The 24,431-nt window shown below is 37.3% G+C and overlaps 1 protein-coding gene across 1 annotated transcript; it reads left to right on the plus strand.

Moving 5' to 3' along the window:
* Positions 1-4,277: 4,277 nt before the first annotated feature.
* LOC125673171 (G-protein coupled receptor Mth-like) lies at positions 4,278-11,273 on the plus strand. The gene has a single exon (XM_056166891.1). The coding sequence runs from the start codon at positions 4,328-4,330 to the stop codon at positions 6,446-6,448; it is 2,121 nt and encodes a 706-aa protein (XP_056022866.1). The 5' UTR covers positions 4,278-4,327; the 3' UTR covers positions 6,449-11,273.
* The last annotated feature ends 13,158 nt before the right edge of the window (positions 11,274-24,431 follow it).

A 24,431-nucleotide genomic window follows, 5' to 3' on the forward strand; every position in this document is an offset into this window, starting at 1 on the left:
ATTTTTTATGCGTGATGTGGTCTTCTCAGCTTCAGGGTGGGCTCTCGTGGGAACATCATGAAAATAATGAATAACCTCTGATTTCTTCTGTTTTGGGACAACTACATGTAATATGATCTTGTTGGTATCTGTATCTTGGAACTCTCTGTATAACAGACTATTGATTACTTTAAGTTAATCACATTGTCTCCACAAGGTTTTGAATGCCTCAGAATTGTGTGATATGACATCCCATTTTGGTCTTCCAGAACCATCTGTCAAGGCTAACAAAAGCATGCCAATGGATTGATCTTCCAGTTGAATCTGTCGAATTTCATCCCCCCACCCCTCTAGTAATACTTGGTTTCTGAATTGGCATTGAGCTATTTCTTTACTTCTGGTTGTCACTCTAATTGTTGGAATGGATTCCTGACCTTTAATTTTAGTGAATTTTTCAGTATCACTATCGTCACTGTCATCTTTGTTTTGTTGTTGTCTTAGACAAGGCTTGCAAGGATTTCTCAATAAGGCGTCTGTATTTTGATAACTTCGTCCTGGACGGTGAATAACTGTAAAGTCATAAGTTTCAATCTTTTGAAGCCATCGTACTGTTTGACCTGTGGGGTTCTTTAAGCTTCTGACCCAGCTGACAGCAGCATTATCAGTGCGAAGTAAAACTCTCTGGCCATAGAGGTAGGGATGAAACTTCCGAAGGGCAGTGACAACAGCTAACAACTCTTTACGTGTGACACAACAGAATTGCTCATGGCGGTTCATCGCTTTACTCATGTAGGTAATGAACTCTTTCCTTGCCATCTTGATTCTGAGACAAAACTGCACCCACAGCTTTATCACTGGCATCAGTATCCAGAGTAAATGTTAGTCCAGGTAATGGGAATCCCAGTAATGGTGAAGTTGTAAGAACTGTTTTGAGGGTGTCAAATGCATTCCGACATTCATGGGCCCATAGGAACTTTGTCTTTTTCTTGTGTAAATCATGGAGTGTCTTTTTCTTGTATAAATCATGGAGCGTCTTTTTCTTGTATAAATCATGGAGGGGCTTTGCTATCTCTCCAAAATCCTTCACAAATCTTCTGTAGTAAGAGCAAAGTCCAAGGAATGAGTAATAATTATTGTATATTTATTTCGGCACGAGTTTCCGCCCTTCGTCCAAATAAATCAAGATACACCGAAATAAATATCCAATACTTACTTGTATCATGACCAATTAGACATGTAATATCTGTCATGTGACCAGTGGTTATTGCATGATTTTTTATATTACCCCAATGAAAAGTAAAGTTTTTGTCAGGTGATAGCTTGGGTATTTTCCTCTTCCCGCCATGCATGCTCATCGCGCACTTATCGCCCGATAGTTGGTGAGAGCGGATGTGCAGAATGTGTCTGATCAGAGCACCGAAACTATGATCATTGGCGATTTGTAACACGATTTGAGTTTACAGTTTTTATTCAATGATGACCATGAGGATTTTCTCACAAGCATGTGAGGTTCACACATTTCGTGAAATAAACTGGGAGATGATAAAATGGATATCGACACGGCCGCGAGCTTAGATCTAGTGAATTCTAATTTGAACTTCACCATGTGTTGAAATTATCAGGTGGTGTTCAATGATTTATTTACACAGCACAGTTTTAAAAAATATGCAAATGATGGTTCCGCCCACTGGTGTATCTCCAGTTATTGTACACTGTTTATAAAGGAAAAACACCACAGCCCTGATACAATCTGATTGTCTTTCGTTCTTTGGAATTGGCCAGTTTTTGACAGCAGATATTTTCTCAGTATCTGTCTGGATACCCCGTGAGGAAGCTTTGTGACCTAAATATTTGACTTGTTCTTGGAAGAATATACATTTTGATGGCTTGAGCTTTGAATTTGTTTCTTGAAGTCTTTTGAAAAATATTGGCCAAGTGCTGAAGGCCTTCATCAAAAGTTGAAATTATGTCATCCATATAGACTAGGCACTCAGTCCACTGTATACTTTTCAATACATTCTCCATCAATCGCTCAAATGTAGACGGGGCGTTTACTAGACCAAACGGCATGACTCGAAATTGAAAAAGTCCCAATATTGTGACAAATGCAGTCTTTTCTTGTCCTTTTCAGTCATCTCTATTTGCCAAAAGCCCGAATTGATGTCCATTGTTGAAAACCATTTGGCACCAGAGAGAATCAAGGCATTCATCTATACGGGGCAACGGATAGGCATCTTTCACAGTTTTTGCATTCAGCAGTCTGTAGTCAACACATGCTCTAGTGGTTCCATTCGGTTTAGCTACTAAAACTAGATTTGATGCCCAGACACTGGTGGAGGTTTCAATCACGCCTTTTTCTAACATTAGGACATGCCATATTCTTCCAAAGAGCTGATCCAAAATGTACGAAGTGATAAAAGTAGGCTTAATTAATCTCAAGTTAACCCTATTACATTGACAAATAGTAAAGCTAACTCGTACCCAGAGAGATTCTATTTTAACTATGCATTAAGAATAAATAATTTACAAAAGATAATAAGAAAGAACATCAACACACACACACACACACACACACACACACACACACACACACACACACACACAAAAACCACCTAAAAATAAACTATGTAAATGAATGAACACTATTAAAATGAAATAAGAAATGAACAAAATTTGAGAGAAAAATAATGTAAATAACAAGTTTGAATAAGTAAACAAAGTGCATCAACTCCAAACAAAAACAAAGAATAAGCAGCCTAGTAAATTGAATCAACATCAGCATCTGCTCTACTCCAACTATTTTCCAAGAACAAGGAGCAATCCTCCAAACTCGGAGAAAATTTACAAGTCGCTTATTTTTAAAGGATTTTTATATTTGTACTTATTACAACAATATCAACCTTTGCATCCATGATTTAAAATTTGTATCAAGTGTCATTACGAGCAATGAACAACAAACAGCTAATCCAAAAACTAATATATCTAGTGATTATGTAACTGTGTATCCCTATCAACTGAAAGTGATAATTTAACTCTCGAAATGTAATTTAATCCATGCATTAACATTTTTGTACGATTTTATTTCAGAGCTGTATCCCTATCGACCGAAAGTGAAATTTTAACTCTCGAAATGTAATTTGGTATATGCACTTAAATTCTGTACGACTTTATTTTAAAAATATCCCGCTTAATTTCAAATCCTAACCTTTCATGTGATAACGTATAAACTCAGAAACCTGTATAGTATTGATACGATCTGTAAATGCCACAGAGACACACAGCTACTGGTCAGGTTCCCTGTCCTGGCTTTACGATCTGTAAATGCTGCAGGGACACACAGCTACTGGTCAGGTTCCCTGTCCTGGCTTTGATCTGTAAATGCTACAGGGACACACAGCTACTGGTCAGGTTCCCTGTCCTGGCTTTGATCTGTAAATGCTACAGGGACACACAGCTACTGGTCAGGTTCCCTGTCCTGGCTTTGATCTGTAAATGCTACAGGGACACACAGCTACTGGTCAGGTTCCCTGTCCTGGCTTTGATCTGTAAATGCTACAGGGACACACAGCTACTGGTCAGGTTCCCTGTCCTGGCTTTGATCTGTAAATGCTGCAGGGACACACAGCTACTGGTCAGGTTCCCTGTCCTGGCTTTACGATCTGTAAATGCTACAGGGACACACAGCTCAGGTTATGCTCAGGCTTTTGAGAGCTCAGGTTCCCTGTCCTGGCTTTACGATCTGTAAATGCTGCAGGGACACACAGCTACTGGTCAGGTTCCCTGTCCTGGCTTTGATCTGTAAATGCTACAGGGACACACAGCTACTGGTCAGGTTCCCTGTCCTGGCTTTGAGTACGTTTTCACCAGGAGTTCATTCACCAAAGAAGACGCGGGTCTAATCGTGACTATAACTTTAGCAACCCTACACTTAGTATGAGACAGCACATGCTATTTAGGGTATCCTAAAACAACATTCATCTGGATGAAAGATAAATCAAAGTAATTATTACCTCTTTTGTTTTGTCTCACAAAATGACAAAGCACACAGATACATCATCTGATTCAGAGGCAAACGATGCATTTGATTTCAGTAATAATAACCATTGAGATGATTAGAAATGTTGAATTAAATAGGGGTTTTAATGAACATTTGATAATTTATACCTTTGAACAGATTGTTGTGCGCCCTTTGATCATATTCTATCCCTCCTCTTTGTTAGAAACATTGGATCACATTACAATGAATAAAGGTATATATAAATACATAAACCCGCTGGAGCTCCTTGAGGAAAGCGCCTTACTATGTCTATCATGTAGCAATTTCCCGTTCATTTGCAAATCTTAGAAAATGAATGCAGCTCGTATCATTGTTCTTACATTCTGCTCAGTGCAGTATGTGTTGTGTGAATTGAATACGGAATATTTTCCCGCCAATTTAGGAACAAACTGTCCGGAGAGGTACCAGTGCCAGAGAAAAACTTACTTTCCAAACTGTCAGTGTGATTCTGATTGCTTAATATACGGGGACTGTTGCCATGACTACAGAAACAATCACACAGTTGAAAACAAAACGATTCCAGAATTTACATGCGAGTTTAGAGCAAGCATTGACTCTGACAATTTCATTTACATTGTGAATTCTTGTCCTTCTGGCACTGATTCATATCTTAGAGAGAAATGTGAAGCAGAAAACGATGTGTTCGACCACCCGTCTACTGGTCCGAGTTCGGGATATCTGTATAAAAACATGTATTGCGCTATGTGTAATTTTGATGATTACGTCATGTGGAATCCAGGACTCCAGTGTCATTGGAGATTATCCATTCCGGCGAATTTGTCCGTCTCCTCCTTAAATAACGATACCAACTGTTACGTGACACACTCGCCTCCGGAAAAAATCCAGAAACAGCGGACTTGCTTTCCAATCAGTTCTAATGTAACGGAATGTCAGAACGAAACATCGATGACGTTATGTAAATACGGATATTATGTGCCTCTGTTTGGACTGAAGATTGTCTTTCGAAACATCTACTGTGCAAAATGTCAGGGTTATCCAGAATCAAACATATCATGTGGCGGCATGAAGGAGACAAAGTTAATTCCTCCTAAACCAAATAGAAATGGTTACACCTATAGTTACAGAATTCTATTTGATCTCAATTTGAAAAAGGAGACGAGAGAGACGCGCTCTCGCAATAGATTGGTGGGGTCATCTACGAATTCACTATCTAATGTCTGTAGTGCAGATCATCTCCTGGATCCTTTGACAGGGCAGTGTTATAAGATACTGTGCAAATCTCCGTTTGTTTATCAAAATGGTAAATGTTTATTGAAAGAGCGGCTTACTAACAACGCAAACAATTCCTCACCATGCCTCTCTCGAATTTTTCGCCAAAATGAGTTCGAATTAATCAATTCCACTACAATTTTTGTGTTCTCCTTCAACATAATGATGCATGATTTTACGCTCTCAGAAAATGAAAGCAGTGCATACGTTTGCATAAACGGAACGGACATTGATAATCAAATAACTTTCACAAAACTGGCAATTTATTTTTCAAAAGAAGAGAGTTTGCTGTCTTTCGTTGGTGGAATTTTGTCATTAGCGTGTCTGCTGGTGTGTTTGACTGTTTACGTTTGTTCGCCCAAGTTGCACAATATTCCCGGCAAGAACCTTATGTGCTTGATGGCATCCTTGTTCGTTGCGCAATTGTTACATTTGGTAGCGCCATTTATCTTCGAGATGAAAAACCAAAGTTTATGTAAGGCCCTATCTATTGTAACGCATTTTGCTTTCCTAGCTGCTTTCTTTTGGATGAATGTGATGTCTTTCGACATATTTTTCACATTTTCAACGGGGCTTACTAATTTGGGTGAAAGGGAGACTTCTTCAAAGCGCATGCGATTTTACTGGCTCTATGCTTGGTTGGGTGCTGCTATCATAGTTGGGTCCGCAGCCTCGGTCGAGTATACTTCGGATTCAAGTTTTAAACCCGGATATGGTAATGGAATGTGTTGGATTTCAAATAGCAGAGGTTTGCTCATCTTCTTTCTGGTCCCCATCGCAATTCTGTTGTTTTCAAATTTTGTTTTCTTCCTTATATCTGCCATAAGTATACACATGTCATCCAAGAAAATTTCCCGGATTCTGAAGAGAAAGAACACGTGCAAATTACTCATTTACATAAAATTGTCGGTTGTGATGGGGTTAACCTGGTGTTTTGGTTTCTCGGCAGCGGCAACCAATAGTCAGGCGTTATGGTATTTGTTTATTTTCTTCAATGCTTTACAAGGATTCTTTATTGCAACTTTCTTTGTATGTACGAAAAAGGTGTTCCAAATCGTCCGAGATGGCGTCTCTTCATTTTATTCCAATATCAGGTCGTTTACTGAGAGAAAATCTCTAGCTTCAAAGCCTGAGAGTGAGGAAGGTAGGAATGCTTCTATGAGACTCGAAACCCGATATTAGTGAAGTACAGAAACTTTATAAGAGATCTGCAGGCATGTTCACTAGGCTATCTTAGGACTAAGTATGTCTTAGGGCACGTCCTAGTTTTAAATCTGGTTCTCGAAGCTCTCCCAAATTTAGGCCTCGCCATAACTTCATTCTAACTTTAGGACAACATAATTCTTGTTCTAAGATCATTCTAAGTTTGTAATAAACACGACGATAGCCATGATATTAAAGCAAAAAGTTCACAAAAACTGTGAAAAGATAATTAAGGACATTGGCAACCCGCGAATTACTGAATTGTGAGTAAGTATAGACTTTCGTGGTTTTCATAGCCTCCTGGTGCTTTTGGGCCGGGATGCCTTTTCCTTAATGTCACTAGTATAGGAAAGGCCCTTTCATTCTAATCTCAAGAAGATTTAAATTTTCCCTGTTGAAAAATGTGGATTCCTCTTCTTACTCATGATAATTCACTGATTCGCACAACTCACAAATCAAATGCAGACCTGTTTGACTTGTGTCGGAAAAACTGATTGTTCAATTATTGTTATCAAAGACCTTGACATGAGCAGATGTTAGTCAGGGTAGATCGTTCGATTTTTAAACCGAAAACAGGTATTGGATGACTCAGTGGTTTTGCATTGCATTCATCGTAAAAAGAAATAATAATATACTAGTATATCAAACACACTTGTATAGGTTCGAGTATCACAATATCCGTTTGTTTTATTACTTTTTTAAGTACATGTAGTAAGTAATTTCGATAAGTTTTACTTTATAACATATGAATGTTATATCGAATTCACGATATCTATATTAGGAATATTCATATAAATAAATAGTGTCTGTTTTTTCTCTACCTGTCTGTGTCTAGATTGTATTGTTTACTCGGAAATATGTCATGTGTATAAAATACATGTAAAGGAGTAAAAATGTTCCGAAGTAGTTAGGACATCCTAACGCAAGATGTTCCTAAGATATCGTCGGGAAACATCATATGACGTGTCCTAATTTTTTCTTTGGATGTTCTTAACTTTTTTCCTAAGTTATATCTTGGGACATATCTTAAGAAAGTTTTGTGAACATACCCATCAAGAGAACTGTAACTTCAGGGGCGGGGGTTGTTGTTGCTTTTATGGAAGGGAATTTCCGCCATAATTCTATATCCTCCTTGTATTCTTAATCTTAACCTACTTTTTTAAATTCCATGTTACCTTATATAACATGAAAGTTGAAGATAACGAACAGTGATCAATTCCACAACTCCTATAAGGTATACAAAATAGCCGGCCAAACACAGACTATACCAGAGGTGGAATCAGACAAACACAGACCCCTGGATATACCAGAGGTGGGATCGGGTGAATAGGAGGAGTAATCACCCCCTGTCGACAGGTCACGCCCGCCAGGAGCTCTATATGTCTTAAGTAAAGAGAATAACTCGCAATCAAAATCAATGTGTCAAGAACGGCCCAACAATCGGTATGAAACACGTGAAACAACATTTGACCCAGTGACAGGCCGTATTGGCAAACTAGATCATTATAACGCTATAAACTTTACGAAATGCTGACTTTAATTGAGACTGTTGAAACCCCTGTAACATCAACTTGTTTGTCAGTATATTTCAATTTTCATTCTGAAATTCTATTTTACTACATGACATCTTTATTTCCATGTCACATTGTTATATTTCAATTTTCTCAAGCGCCGCGGTGGTCTAGAGGTTAGGGCGTTCACCCCGCATGCGAAAGACCTAAGTCGTTAAAAAAAAAAAAGGTAGTGACAGTTCCATCACAGAACGCACGGTATCAGGTGTGAATGTCATGGGTCCTCGGGAATGACCTTAAAAACGGATGTTCCGTGTCACAGTAGATGTGGCACGCTAAAGAACCCTCACTGCTCAAAGGCCGTAAGCGCCTAGTGAAGGCCTATATTTGAAGCCCTTCACCGGTCTTGGTGACGTCTCCATATGAGTGAGTGAAAAATTCTCGAGAGAGACGTTAAGCAAGATGCAATCAATCGATCAATTTTCTATTTGCTTTCGTCTTTTCCCCCCACCCCCGTCGTAAGAGGCGACTGCCACAGCAGGTGTGGCACAATAAAGATCCTTCACTGCTCAAAGAACGTAAGCGCCGAGCATAGACCGAAATTTTGCAGCTCTTCATCGGCAATGGTGACGTCTCCATACGAGTGAAATATTCTTGAGAGGGCCGTTAAAAATTATTCAATCAATCTATCTATCGTCATTTTTACATCTATATGACATTCTTAATTCTATCTCGCCTTACTGCATTCGTTGCATTTTAAATACTTACTTTGAATTTCCAACCGCACATTTTTGATTTTACCGAGATTCTCTCTGTAGAAAGTCCTTGTTAATCCCATTGTTTTGTTGCATTCGTATTCTATGCTAATCATAGGTTTAAATTTGTGGTACTTCACCAACATCTGGTGACGTCTCGATATCAGTGAAAAATTATCGGCGGAACCTAATCTCTCTCTTTCTCAGCAAAGAGATACTTGTAAGGGATTTTTGATCATTTAAAATCCAACTTTAACATTGCGTATCGTGTATGTGTTACATGGATTGTAGGGGGTGCCTACAGGTAGGGGTGCAGAGTCGCCGAGTGACAGGAGTTTTACGGGGGTGACTTCACGCGCGGATGACGTCACGCAGGGCGTGGCGGACTCCCATAGATGAAATGTAAGCCCACAAGGGGACTTGAAATGGCAGTGGAGTTTTGTCGTCGACAGGTGTGGTTGTTCCGAATGATTTAAGGGACACAGGGTCCGCACGGACCGAGGTGTTACCAGGCACAGGTGAGAAGTTGTGTGGTTGGTCGGAGGGGACTGCTCAGGCAGGTGTAAGTTACCAGGCACAGGTGAGAAGTTGTGTGGTTGGCCGGAGGGCACTGAGGCAAGTGTTAGTTACCAGGCACAGGCGAGAAGTTGTGTGGTTGGCCGGAGGGCACTGAGGCAGGTGTTAGTCACCAGGCACAGGTGAGAAGTTGTGTGGTTGGCCGGAGGACACTTAGGCAGGTGTTAGTCACCAGGGTGGTTAGCTGGAGGACACCGGGGATTGTGTCGGTTGCCATAGTGATGACTTCTCGGGGTAACTCTGGGTGTCCCTCCACAGTGTCTGAAGGTCAGGATGACCAGTTCTCTGATGCAGATGATGAGTCTGGGGATGAATATGTTTTCCAGTGTAGTGTTGGGGAGTCTGGATTGTTCCAGTCAGGGATCTACGCATGCTTTGAAATTTATGATAAAGTATGTGTAGGTTTCCATTCAGTGGTAGTGCTATTGAGTGTTGCCAAGGGGCACAGTCTAATCATTACAGATGTCCCAGCCATGTTTGAAGCAGTGGCATATCAGTTCTCTGGAAAGTGTGTCCCCAAGGTACCTAACAAGTGTATCACTGTGTGCTGGCCAAATGGTGGTTGTGTTATGTCTGGGTGTACTGGGGATGACCCTGCGCATGCGGGGTTGTGTCTCTGTTCGACTTGGTTAGGGTCTCTGATGGTTGGTGAGATAGGAGTGTTCTCTCTCAGATTGAGAGGCTTCCCCCTGATAAACTTCAAAGTAATGAACGGAATTGGTTTGTTGCTAGTGGCTTCGCGCGTTCCCATTGGTCGTGGGCTGATGGCTGTGCAGTCCAGGTTCGACTGACAGTGAACTAGGGGCAACCCAGATTCTGTCATCGCAAAAGGGGTACAAAAGAAAACGAGTCATGTAAGGGGTGTAAACTCCTCCATGCTAACTGGACCCCGAAATGTAGGGAACAACAGCTTGGTCTGCGGTAATCCCGCCGTTGGTAAGCGGGGGCCTTTCCTTGTATTGTTCCAGTTGCTGTCCTGGAAGTTGTGATGTCGTCTGTGGTGTTTGTACTGATGCATCTGTCCACGATGATACCTGTCCTGTGACGAAGTTGGTTACCGAATGTGATGTTACTTTCCTGTTCGTGAATTTCATGTGATGTACTGTGTGACCGTGACATTCTGTGTTGTGAACTTCTTTTGGACTGTTAAAGCGTTGTGATTTTATAAAGTAAAGTTTAATAGACTGTAAATCATATGTGAAATTCATTCATTGTTTTGGAATATTGTATGTATCTATTGTAAGCTACAGTGCTGCAGGTTAAACTTGTCGGATTTGGAAATTCCTCCTCAAAATGGGGGAGGAATGTAGTGATTTAGGGATGGGGTGGATTTTAGGATTTCCGGTCGGGCTTGGAGTCGTATGATATTGCACGTGCTACTCTGTCTCTTTTACCCGCGAATTCTCAAGACTAGCGGGCGTGTTTCGTAGAGCGCAACACTGTGGTTATTGTATAGTGTAGTCTTTGAAGTTGTCCTGTTTGTGAGTTAATATATGTGTGTTTTTCTAGTGCTCGCTTTATAGAAAATCACTTAGATCAAATCAATTCTGTGTGACCATATTTTGAACTCTTAAAATCTAGTTCATGTTAAGGTTAACTTTATACATGTCCGTTATAGCATTAATTTGATCTGTGTTTTGTTTTAATGTGCGGTTTTCAACACAGGCCAGATGGGGGTAATCCTATTGATAAGTTTTTCAAATAAATCTATCAGAGAAGGGTCTTTCTATTTTAGAATTAGGACATTACTCCTCGAAGTGGAGGGAGTGTAGTGAAATTGGGTGTCAAAATTACGATAGGGGCGAATTGCCAGGGAACCCGCTCCCTTTTTACCGGAAGCGGGAACACCGAATCTCTCACCTTAGCTCCGGGATTTGAAGAGGCAAGGCCGCGTGTTGATTGCCCAGAAAATTTTGTCAGTATTTATCGTTTATTGTGTATTTTCCAAGAAATATATTCTTTAATTGATCGGATTTAGTGTTGTTTTTCTGCCTGGGGATCACTTTACAATAAAGCATATAATGAGATAAACAAGGTTTTCCGCCTGGCATGCATTTTTCATCTTCAGAATCTGATGCAAGATCATCACTTTCATACTCCCTGACTCCAACCTGCAGGGAACTTATCTGCAATTCCAATCAGTTTGTTCCTCTTAAGCTTAGTTAGCTTATTCATAAGCCCTGTAACATACCCAACAGCAGTGGGATCTGAAACGCGTTTCTGCAGCTTTTTTAGGTCACTGAATAAATCGCAATTAAAGTTATATTGTATTCTATTCAATTCGTGTTTGAACTTAACAGACACCTCTCGCTTGATGCATTTAGTAATGCTATCTATATCCTTACCCTAAACAGAGAGCTCCCATTTGAGACTTTCCAGCTTGGAATCCGGATACGTTTGAACTCTCTGGAACTTGTTGTATACATACTTCAGGTTCAGTAGTACGTTCTCCAGTAGATTCTTCGAAGAAATTTTTCTTCATCAATCTCTCTATATAGTGCGAGGAAATCAGTCTTAAACTGTCGGGACATAGCAGGAAAGAAAGGTTTGTTGCACGATGGCCCATCATGGGCAGCGAATTCTCGAATGAGTGCACTACATTAAACCTGTACTCAGGTAAACTTCGATACGCACGAATAACTTTTTACAATCATTCAAGAATGGACTGTAAATATAAACGCCGACATTCAAAACAAACTCACGTGTTACCTGTACCGTTTATCATCATGCCGGCCCATTACACAATTAAGTTTTAAAATTCTGATCACAATCTCCATTTAAACAAATTAATTATGTCTTATTGAACTTATTTTCACTTGTCAATGAAACTTTAAGATTTAGTTTGATTAAAATTACTTATTGATATTATAGATAAAATTGAATTACAGATGTCAAGTCCCCCAAACAATATTTCTTCAATGATCTCTTCAACAATATATGTTTATTTTAAAAACTAGGGGTAGTGTGTTTAATTTAGGGTCAGAAACACAATTTTTATTTTATGCCTTGATTTATGCTTTTTAAATTTCAAAACTCCATCAACATGCAATATAATAAATATTTTGATCAGTTACAATTGTATTTAATTCACAAATCTTTTTACAAGGCAATTCAGTTAAATATATAGCACAAACTAAAACATCATTGCACAGTCAGCTTTTCATTAAAGAGAGCTTATAATTACAAAATTCTTTACTTTAGGTTAAATAATACTCAGTGTACACTATGATCCTAACTTGGCCGAACTTGAAAAAAAAATCCATGTAATATGATCATGCAAAATAATTTCTTCTCCTAAATTTCTAGAACAGCTTCTGGATGAGATCATCATCACAGCTCAATTTTGATTTCTGAGACTTAACTGTTTAATTATGTTGCAAAATGTAATACTAAAAATGAAACAGCAAAGGTTTTTTACAGACAAAATATAGTTGATGTATATTAAAACAATAGTTAATTACAGTGTCGTGCAATGTAATCCTAATTTTGATTCAATATCTGATTTAAGATTTTAAATTTTTGTACAGATTGTCCTCTTACATACAGATACATGACTAATCTAAATATGAAAAAGATTATTGATATTATTACATGTGTGTTTCTGTAATTATAAGTTTGTAATTGGAGTAAGTAAATCTAAATTAATTAAAAAGATCAGAAATGCATGTAGGTATTTCATTCATAAAAGGAGATTTTTTTTTTATAGAAATGACTTATGAAAATATTTACTGCGAATGTATCAATAAAGGAAAAAGTTATGATGTGTATCCATGTATATTGTCCCGTCACATTAATATATGTGTTAATGATTAATATATATCATAAATGTTTGCATAAATAAACATTAGTAATACATGTGTGTGGTTACAGAAACTCAGAGCTATAAACTGTCAATCTGTAAATGAGCATGAGACCTGCACTACTCAGGAATTTTAAATGTTTCCTACTATGATTTTATATAAATCAAAGACTGCGATATTGATGCATGATCTGATAAAATTCGTTTAATCAACGCATTGTCCGCTGGTGTCTAATATGCACATTTTTTACCAGATTTGATATACATGTTATAAATGACAATTACAATCCTGCATTAGATACAGGGAGGATCCTGTTAAATATAATGCACTGTCCCCTAATGTCCTTTGCAGTTTTGTGATCAACTTTCAAAATTATCACTGGTACATTATATACTTTGGCAATGGTTACTATTTATATATACACATGCATTGTACTATACATCTAGTCATATTCTAATTCCCATTTATTGTTGCTCTCCCTCCACTTTAAAACAATCCATAATTGGTCACCTTTGAGCGTACATTCTGTATGAAAAGGGTGCTATATAAATATGGTATTATTATTATTATTAAATCATATCATATAAGGAAAAGTTGGAATTTTTCATTTACATATATATACCAAATGATAATCTGATAATCATACAAATACATGTCATATACTTTTCATTCATTCTAATTTTCTTAGGTGTGCTGCATGCATCAATGAGTTTAATTATTAAAATCTTTACATTTCAAAAAATTATGAATGGGTAGTATACACCCTCTGGTCACCACAATACATCCAATTAATAAAATTTACTTTCTTCATAAAAGAAATTCCCTTTATATATACTGCTAAATTAGGAAAATTATTATGTTTCCAACAAAGAAATATTAAGTTTAGAAGTTTTAAGATACTTGCAATGCATCTTTCTTTGTTTGTAGCATGCACATTCAGATACATATATACCTCAAACATGAAACAGACTATAGCATTTTCTGCGTGAAAATGGTAAATTGTATGCAACATTTCAGTGTTTGATAAATTGAACACAATCCCTACGCAACATTAAAATTTAATTATGGCACTTTGAAATAGAAAGATGTCCTGTCAATTTTTTTCTCTCACGATAATCAAGAGTTCTTTCAAAGTTGGTTTAGGTACAAATCTAAGGACGATAACTCTTTCTTACCATTTCTTATTTAAGCTTTATTAGCTGATGGCTTAGGAAAATAATGCATTGATACGTAGATCTATATATTGCAAAAACAAAATAAGCACAATATACCATAATTTCTAATTGATACTTAAATTAACACTGGAATTCCTTAAAGCACATCCATATCCGGTAGAAATTTCACCGGGTCTCAGGTAGCTCGCGTTGGAGTCTCGGAGCAGCGAGATTATATTTCATTCGATAGTCTTTGATTTTACGCTCTACTTAACACCGATAAAGAATATGTTCCGAACACGTTAGTAGGGGTGCATTATATGAAATAAGAATTCAGCAGTCGCATGCGTTTCTGCGGGACAGATATCTGTTACTGTTAAAGTGTTCTAATAAAGTATGACGTCTTTTATCTATTTATTCATTTGATTTTACAAAGGTTTAAAATTAAATATCGTATACATTTTTATGACGACGAAAAAACCAACTCGTGGTATAATATGTAAACTTCTAAATATCAAGAAAATCAATAAGAACGTTACGCATAGCGATCGATGCATTCTATAAATAGAAGACAATATTGAATGATCGAATATTATTCAACGTCCCTCTCGAGAATATTTCACTCATATGGAGACGTTACCACTGCCGCTGAAGGGCTGCAAAATTTAGGCCTATGCTCGCCGCTTATGACCTTTGAGCAGGGAGGGATCTTTATCGTGCCACACCTGCTGCAACTCGGGACCTCGGTTTTTGCGGTCTCGTCCGAAGGACCGCCGCATTTAGTCGCCTTCTACGACAAGCAAGGGGTACTGAGGACCTATTCTAACCCGGAGCCCCACGGGATTAGAAGACAAGAAAATCAATAGACTCTTTGATACATGTAAGCGTTACAGTGGTGCGTTCTATAGAGAGCACGAGAATATCGTGAACTGGCCGCAGATACACATGTAAGAATATTATTTTTATTGGGTATCATAAAAATTTGCCAAGATTGATTGATTGATTAAACATTGTTTAACGTCCCTCTCGAGAATCTTGCACTCCATATGGAGGGACGTTAAACAATGTTTAATCAATCAATCTTGGCAAATTTTCATGATACCCAATAAAAATAATGTTCTTACATGTGTATCTGCGTCCAGTTCACGATCACTGCCGGTGAAAAAATGCAAAATTTAGGCCTATGCTCGGCGCTTACGGCCTTTGAGCAGGGATCAAGGGATCTTTATCGTGCCACACTTGCTGTGACACGGGGCCTCGGTTTTTGCGGTCTCATCCGAAGGACCGCCCCATTTAGTCGCCTCTTACGACAAGCAAGGGGTAATGATGACCTATTCTAACCCGGATCCCCACGGCAAAAATTTGTCAAGAAACTAGCCATCAAGTTGTATGGTCCGAATTACGACAATTTTTTTTCATCTTGTAAAAACGCTATCAAATCATCGCACATATGTAAGGTGAAGATAATGAACAGTGATCAATCTCATAACTCCTATAAGCAATACAAAATAGATAGTTGGGCAAACACGGACCCCTGGACACACCAGAGGCGGGATCAGGTGCCTAAGAGGAGTAGGCATCCCCTGTTGACCGGTCACACCCGCCTACATATGTAGTTATGAGACTGTATGACATGTCATACATTATTTCACCTGTTTTAACCAAAATTATTTGATTTTAAATCGGTGTTTACAAACAACCGCGTAACTCTGCCATCTCAAGTGACAGTCACGTGACCAGTTCAAACTTTCAGATCATTGGTGGTCTTATCGGTGTAAAGCTGTGTATTTTGTTACAACTGTACCGTGCCATAAGTTTAATAGAAATAAAATTATCAAATACCTCTTACTAATTCGTTGTTTTATGCTCTTTCGGCCTTAAAATTAGACATTTGCGTTTGAGTTAAGTAACAGTCCAGGTAAGAATCATGCAGAAGGTGACACACTGATAATCTTGGATTTTCATGAAACTTTCCATAACTCTTCATAATAATGATATATGAAGACATGCAGAGTAAAAACTTGTGCATCAATGGTTGCTATGGAAATCGAAGCATTTGTGTTTCCATAGCAACCACTGTATTGGGTTTCGTAAAGTACAAAAATACATACTTCTTAAAATTTGTATATAAATGAAAATAACAATTTTTCAAATATAATGATAATTTATTTAGGCGAGGTAAAGGCTACTTCAGTATAAAAATGTACAATACTAATGAAATATTATTATATGGTATCTGTAGAGGACTTTGGAATAGGCATTGTTTTGATATTTATCAATTTTCTGTAAATTCGACAATTTTAAGGTATTTTAAATACATATTACTTTAGTTATCCGAAAAGTGCCAAATTTTGATACATATTTTCTAAACAATCAATGCTAAGTGTACTCAAAATAAAAATCAAAAGAGTCGGAAATGCACATAGTAACGGTTGCTAGGCAACTCTTTCAGGCCCATATCCAACACAATAAAACAAGAATATCTGCAATAGATGCATTAAAATGATTCTATTTACTGAAAATAAATACAAATCAGCAGGGTTCACTTTAGTTTACTGACATTTCAGGCCAATTGGAGACATCAGACTTCAACCATATCACCATAGCAACTGATTCTCCTTAACAACGCAAATAAAATTTCAAGTTGTATGATTAGATTGCACTGGAATGAGAACCTAATGCAAATATACCAATATATGATTTTCTAATGATATGTTGAATCCAATTAAGACATCAGGTTTAACTATATCACCATAGCAACCAATTTTCACAAATATATGACATGTTGGACCCATGAAAGACAATATGTTTACACACATCACCATAGCAACTACTTTCCCTAGCAACACTTAAAATATTTATTTGCACAATGCCATTGTACTGAAATGAGAATATATTTGAAATATATCCCCATATGAATCATGATTCTCTACTGACATGTCAGACCCATTGAAGACATTGAGTTTAAATGTACCACCATACAATTCTCTCTCTCTCTCTCTCTCTCTCTCTCTCTCTCTCTCTCTATATATATATATATATATATATATATATATATATATATATTCTACATCTTTGATATTATTCTACATTCATGCTTGAGTGAGTCTCTCTTTAGGTACAATTTTGCTGCAAGTAAAATTAGTAAATTTTCTTGGTACTCTTCATATTACGAAATCTTGTCATTATCTGGTTTAAAGTTCTCCATGCTTCTCATAATTCCTATGCGGGTTTCAAACCATGCAGTTCCATCTGCAGCCAGATTGTGAAGTCTTTTTAAGCTTGTGATGCAGGACAAGTAGTTAAATCCTAAATAACATGGCCCTTGAAAGAGGATGAAATAAATTTCTTCACAACAGGACTGGTGAATTCATATATATACAATGGCAGGCGGTCCCAATTACTTGTGGAAAGGTTATAAGTTATCTGCTGTGAAAGTGTATTTCTTTTGTACTCATTGATGCTACCTGAAAATAGTTTTATCATTTACTTTTGTATACCTTGTGATCAAATTTCTGAATGATGGATCAGAGACATTGCTTTAAAAAAAAAATTTGCATAATGTCAAAAATGCCTATTCATTGAAACATGTATTTTCCATAAATGTATGTCAGTTGCTATTAAAAGTTTATTTTACTTTGGGTAGTCATGGGATGTATTTTTTCAGAGTGCAGTGTGAGTTATTTCAATGAATGTTAATCATATCCATTTGATGAAGACATAATTTGGCATTGTTGATCATCTATATGGGATTAAAATACATCATGTTGGGATTCTCCTGGCGCGCGTGGCACTATTTATAGACGCCTACCAATGTATAATTTATGCGTCATCCGGAACACCTCGAGCCTTTCACATGTTTTCGGTGAAAGTCCCGAGGTGTTCCGGATGATTTATGTGTACCACACTATGTTTACTTTCTGAATAATCTCGCTGTTTTCAAGAATGTAATTAAGGAGAAGTTAATAGATTTTAACGCTAATTAATCTGCTTGAAAGTAATCATGTACAAAAATAATACATCAACATCGGATCATACAGCTTTAAATACAAGGAGTGACTATGTATTTCGATATAAGAAGAGTTTAGGGAAGTGTGTTTACATGAATGTATTGTGCGAGTCCAAGTGGATTATTTTTACTATTATAATTAGACCATGTCATAATTTGCTATGGGAAAATAAAGATACCAGCCTAGTGGTCTCTTCCCACTTTTACTGTGTGGAACCTTTTAGTAGAAAAATTGGTAAAGTATTAAAGAGAACGATTGCACGACAAACTCCGCTTATACTCTAACACCCCTCTCTCCATTTTTTGTGACGTCAGTGTTAAACTAAATGAGCAATTTATTTACGTATATGACTTGGGCTTCATTTTTGCAGTTACTCCCATTACAACGCATGTTGGGGTTGTGCGCAACGATGCGGTCCTAAGATTCACATAAGGGAGGGGGGTGGTACAGCTTTATTTCATATTTATTTCTGACAAAGTTGCAATACAATGAATCCCAAGAATTTCAGAAGATATAATATATGATGATATAAATATAATCAGGCACGTTGCATCTTTTTTTTAAACGGGGGGGGGGGGGGGGGGGGGGGAGTTGGTTTCACAATGGCCTAAAAATACTTATCTTACAAAATTCAAAATGAAATCAAAGCTCTAAATCCTGAATTTTTAGAATAAGGTGACAAGGGTTGATGTTTTATTTCAATTCTTGGGTTTATTTAAGTACATTTCCACTACAATTCACTATCATCATTTGATAAAAAGGTTGGGAACCAGCCTATAGATCGAACTTTAACAATGGCCAACGAATTTACAGCATTTATTGCTAAGGGATGCGATCAAATGTTGAATGTCTGACAAAAGTACTAAGTTCACATAGTCTTCATCAACACCCCCTCCCACTTATTGAAAATGATAATAATCCGTGAATGAAAATCGATGTCGGATGACATAAACATACAGAGCCGCCCCCCCCCCCCCCCCCCCCCCCGCCCCCTCCTCTCCCCTAGATTTTTTATCTGACAATCAATGTAGTGATGATGTTTCAGGGGAAAATATAAATACTATACATGTACTCTGATATATATCTCTATCTTCTTCTTGCATTTTTTATAAATCAAAACCAAACTAAGGTATGTACATGTGTTGCAACGTCCGTACCCCTTTGACGTCAAAGTAAACTGTGCATGCGTTGGTTGCGCATATAATTTCTGCTATCTAATTATGTTTTGAACGTCCAAAATGTTGATTAGAACTGATGATATGCTAAAGATATCTTGATCTAATTGATTTACAGATTAAATCATGACCCAACATTGCATGCGAAAAAGTCACAATGGACATATTAATAAAATCAGTGACTAATTTTGTTTTTTGGCATTCATTTTATTTTTAGGTCACCTGAGTAAACTTAGGTGACCTATTGCAATTGGTTTTCGTCCGTCTTCGTCCGTCGTGCATTAACAATTGAACATTTTAACTTCTTGATAACTTCCATTCCAATTCTCTTCAAATTTGGTATGAAGCTTCATTGAGACAAGGGGGACATAAGTTGTAAATTTCAGGACTCCAGCATCCCTGGCACCTTAGGGGCGGGGAAAAAACTGACCCAAATTGACCAATTTTCAAAAATCTTCTTCCCAAGAACCACACACGTGTAAGAAAAACTAAATGCATGGTGATGTAGAGCAGGAAGGCCTCTACCAAAATTGTAAATTCCATGATCCCCGGGGTAGTTGTTCTGACCCCAGGACGGGGCCAAACTTGTTATATAGTGTTTATGTGTAAAACACTTGAATAACATCTTCTTTAGTGCTATTTATACTAAAGTGAAACTAAATGGATAGAGCAGGTAGTCTTTTACCAAAATTGTAAATTTGATGATCCCCAGAGTAAGGGTTCTGACCCCAGGGTAGGGCCAAACTTAGTATATAGTATTTATGTGTAAGTTTGCTGATACTGTATAAACTCTAAATGCATACTTGCAGATGTTTTAATGTTAATACACCTATTGTTTAAAGCCTTTCATCAGTGTATGCACTTTTGAGGGCAGTGAAGTTTTAAGAACACATCTTGTTTTATACTGTTGCTGAACATTAGAATTTAGCTTAGATATTCAGAACAGGATTTGTTCTTTCTAGATTTCATAGCCCATTGAAGTAGTGATACTTTCTCACTAGTATTACAGAAAAACCCCTCAACTGGCACTTAATTACAATGAGATATATCACATCCTTTCATATATTGACGCTATGAATTAAGGACCGCAACGTGTTGTGCGCCCTTGTATTCAAGGGGGGGGGGGGGGGGGGGGGAGAGATAACTCGCGTTGCATTGTGAAAAATGTTTCCCATTTAGACGACGTTCATATGTAAGAATTTTTACCACGTGACTTTACGGAAACTGTGAACATCAGAAAATTCCACGTGGAACGTCCCAGAAAAGAAAAATATATTTAGTCGAGGCAAAGTATATCGATTGATAGGACATACCTACTTTTGTGATCCATTGGACAAGCGTATACTGTGTATTGCCTGCTGTTGACTTGGGTAGTGCGAATTAAGTTAAGATTTTGATATAAGTTACATTATTGAGCTACCAATAAATAGTTACTTAGTATGATTCAGGATTTTTTCACTAAGTTGATTTGATTGAAATGTCTCTAAATTTTGCCAGCCTTTGCGGTGTATTTTTCAAGAGCTTTAAACTAAGGAATTCTTTGGAATTATAATTATGTGCGGGGTTTTTTGGTGGTCGGATTCGAATGGGCTTTTTGCTTTAGTCACGTGATTAAGACATATAAATAGGCGAACATGTGTTTGGGCGGCATTCTAAGCACGCTCGCTAGTTTTGAAGTGCTACACATTAGATACTTACAGGTAAATTTACTAAAACTGTATGGCGGACAGTGATTATAGTATCAAATAGAATGTATGGCGGACAGTGATTATAGTATCAAATAGAATGTATATGAACAGTTTTTGTTCTGTTTGATTTGAAAATTTCATGTGTTTGTTTGTAAAGGATAAAGTGCTAGCGAGCTGATATCCTACTGATGATTCTTATTTTATGGAAATCAACATTTAATCAATTTATATTCAGACGAACGCAGTGAGAGAGAATATAACACCTTTTCTTAAAATATTTCTTGAAATTCCCATGATCTTTCCGGCCCATAAATTTGGTGCTTGCACCAATGTTTCTTGTAAATATATGTAATGATTTCTCCTTCGCCAAACGCTCGGCATTCAGAAGTGAGAGTTACGGGGTTTTCGAATAGGACCCTAGGAAAGGTAATTTTTGGTCTGTCGAGTCTATTGCAATAGGTCGGTCAGCTTCGTATATCGTCCATTGGACATTTTTAGCTTCTTGATAACTACCATTCCAATTCTTTTCAAATTTGGTATGGAGCATCTTTGGGACAAAGGGGACATAAATTTCTAAATTTGGATATTTTGAAGGACCTTGTTGTCCTTAAAAAAAAAAACCCTGTAAATTTCAAGATCCCAGGAGCAGAGGTTTTGGTACCATAGTGAGGTCAAAATGATTAAATGTGTGCATTAACCATTGAACATTTTGAACTTGTTCTTGATGATTATCATTCCAATTCTTTTCAAATCTGGTATAAAGCATATTAAGGACAGGGGATGGGAACATAAATTCTAAATTTTAGGGCTCATGCACCTTAGGGGCGGAGCAAAAACTGCCAAATTCTTTAAAAAATATTCTATTTTATAACAGATATGTAAGGACATTAAATGCATACTCAGGTAAAGCAGAACTGTATCTCCCAAACCTGTGTCATACCGATTGTTAGACCATTCTTGGCACACTGATTTGGACTACGGATAACTCCGTTTACCATGAAGCAAGATATAGGACTCACGACGGGTGTGACCGGTCGACAGGGGTGCTTACTCCTCTTAGGCGCCTGATCTCATCTCTGGTATATCCAGGGGTCCATGTTTGCCCAACTCTCTATTTGTATTGCTTATAGGAGTTATGAGATTGATCACCGTTCGTTATCTTCACCTTTCATGCTTATTATTTTGTGAAAATTAACAAGAGTAGAAGACCTTTTTTAGGTTTAAGTGGGGAAATAAAACCTATTAGTTTTCATGCTTTCCTATGGGTTTGACACGTGTTCCACATATTTTTACACAAATAATGAAGCCTGTTTTTTCTGAACATGGTCATCTTAATGTTATTTACATAACTGATGTTTTATTATTGGATAAAACAAAACATGAGTGTGGCGTTGATTAAAGAGATACTATTAGATCCCTAGAACCAGATCTTTTATCTATGCAAAGATTGTTGTTTTCGTTTTTGCTTGATTCTGTTACTATGACTGTTAGAATTACCCAAGATAAAGCACAGTCTATCAAAGAATTTTGTGATGTGATTGTGAATCAGAGAGAAGTGACAATAATACAGGCAGCTCAGCTTGTAGACACCTTCGTAGCTTCTGAAAGTTCTAGGAGTGGAGTATTCTAGACTTTATTATAAAACTTCAGAAATTAAAAAAGATGGTGCTCTGAAACTTCACCAAGGGGATTTTGAAGCACGTATGACCATTTCTCATCAGATTAGGATGGATTTAGAATGGTGGTCCTATACTGTTTACACATCTTCCAAATCATTAACAACAGACTATCATAATCAGAAGTGATAAGAGAATTAGATATGTTATATGAGGAATATGTTTTTGTTCAAGCTAACAAAGCCTGTAATAACATTCACAATTGTCTTTGTTTGTAATGTTCATTATTACAAATGTATTTTAAACGAACTTGGCATTAATTCCGCTTTTGGCAATCGTACTTATACCCCAACCGCCCTTTCAAAAGATGAAATTTTTCAAACCCATGCTTCAGTTTTAGACACATTTAATATCCCAGTCAATGGATCGGATGAATATGAGTTACCGTACCTATACTGGATTCCTAAACTTCATAAAAATCCCTGCAAACAAAAATACATTGCTGGATCCAGTAGATGTTCTACCAAGTCCCCATCTTACTCCTCACGAAAATATTAAAGGGAAAGGCAACCCTGACCACATAGTTGCTTCTATGAATAAAGTATTACTTACCGATATCTTTGCTCCTCATGAAAATATTAACAGTTGTGAAGGAGAAACTTCAATCATAGTGTACGACTACATATGCCAGAAGTGATATAAATCAAATGTGGATTCTAAAAAAATTCTAAAGAATTTTGAATTTTGAATTCGCAAGACTTTTCTGAAATCAACATCAAAACGTATGACTTTTCAACACTTTACACAATCATTTCTCGTGATAAATCAAAGACTTTTTGAGACATCATAGACAGTTGCTTCTTCAACAAAAATGGAAAACAGAAATATTCATATCTACTGATCAATCATCCAAAAAGTTACTTTGTTAAACACAACTCTGATTCCACGCACAAGTACCCTGGAGTTAAAATAAAAAATATGCTAGAGTTCCTCATTGACAATATCTTCGTGGTCTTTGGTGATCAGGTCTTCCAACAGTCTGTTGGAATTATCATGAGCACGAATTGTGCTCCTTTGTTAGCTGACCTGTTTTTATATTCTTATGAAGCAGAATTTAGTAAAAAACTTCTACATGTGAAAAAAATCTCTTGCTGTGGCCTTCAATTTGACATTTAGATATATCGACGACGTTTTATCTATCAACAATAATTATTTTCGATATACCCCTGTGAACTCTAAAGAAAGGACACCACAGAGTCGTCCACTTTTGCTTCATACTTATATATTTTATTGGAAATAGATATTAACAAAAGAGACAACCGGAACTATCACAACATTATTGATGTACAATATTTCTTAGAGGAGGCTTGTGAGGAAAATGGAACATTTAACTACATTGTACTCAGAACTGTTGAATCGCTAACAGCTTATAATTTCTCTTTTCAGCGTCATGGCTTGAATCTCTTGGCTCCTGTGGTGTTGAAAGAGTTCCAGAACAGTGTTTGGAGGTTTCGGGTCCCATGTGTGTCTCCTGTGTTTGGTGATTGACGATGAGCATTATTTTGCATAGATTGCTGTCTTCGGGGGGTACTGGTTTTTTTTCAGGCCCCCTGGATCAAGATGGCACTTCTATTGCTGAATGTTTATGCTGCCTAATATATCTCATCGGCGCATTAA

Source organism: Ostrea edulis, chromosome 1 (assembly GCF_947568905.1).
Source record: "Ostrea edulis chromosome 1, xbOstEdul1.1, whole genome shotgun sequence".
Lineage (NCBI taxonomy): Eukaryota > Metazoa > Mollusca > Bivalvia > Ostreida > Ostreidae > Ostrea > Ostrea edulis.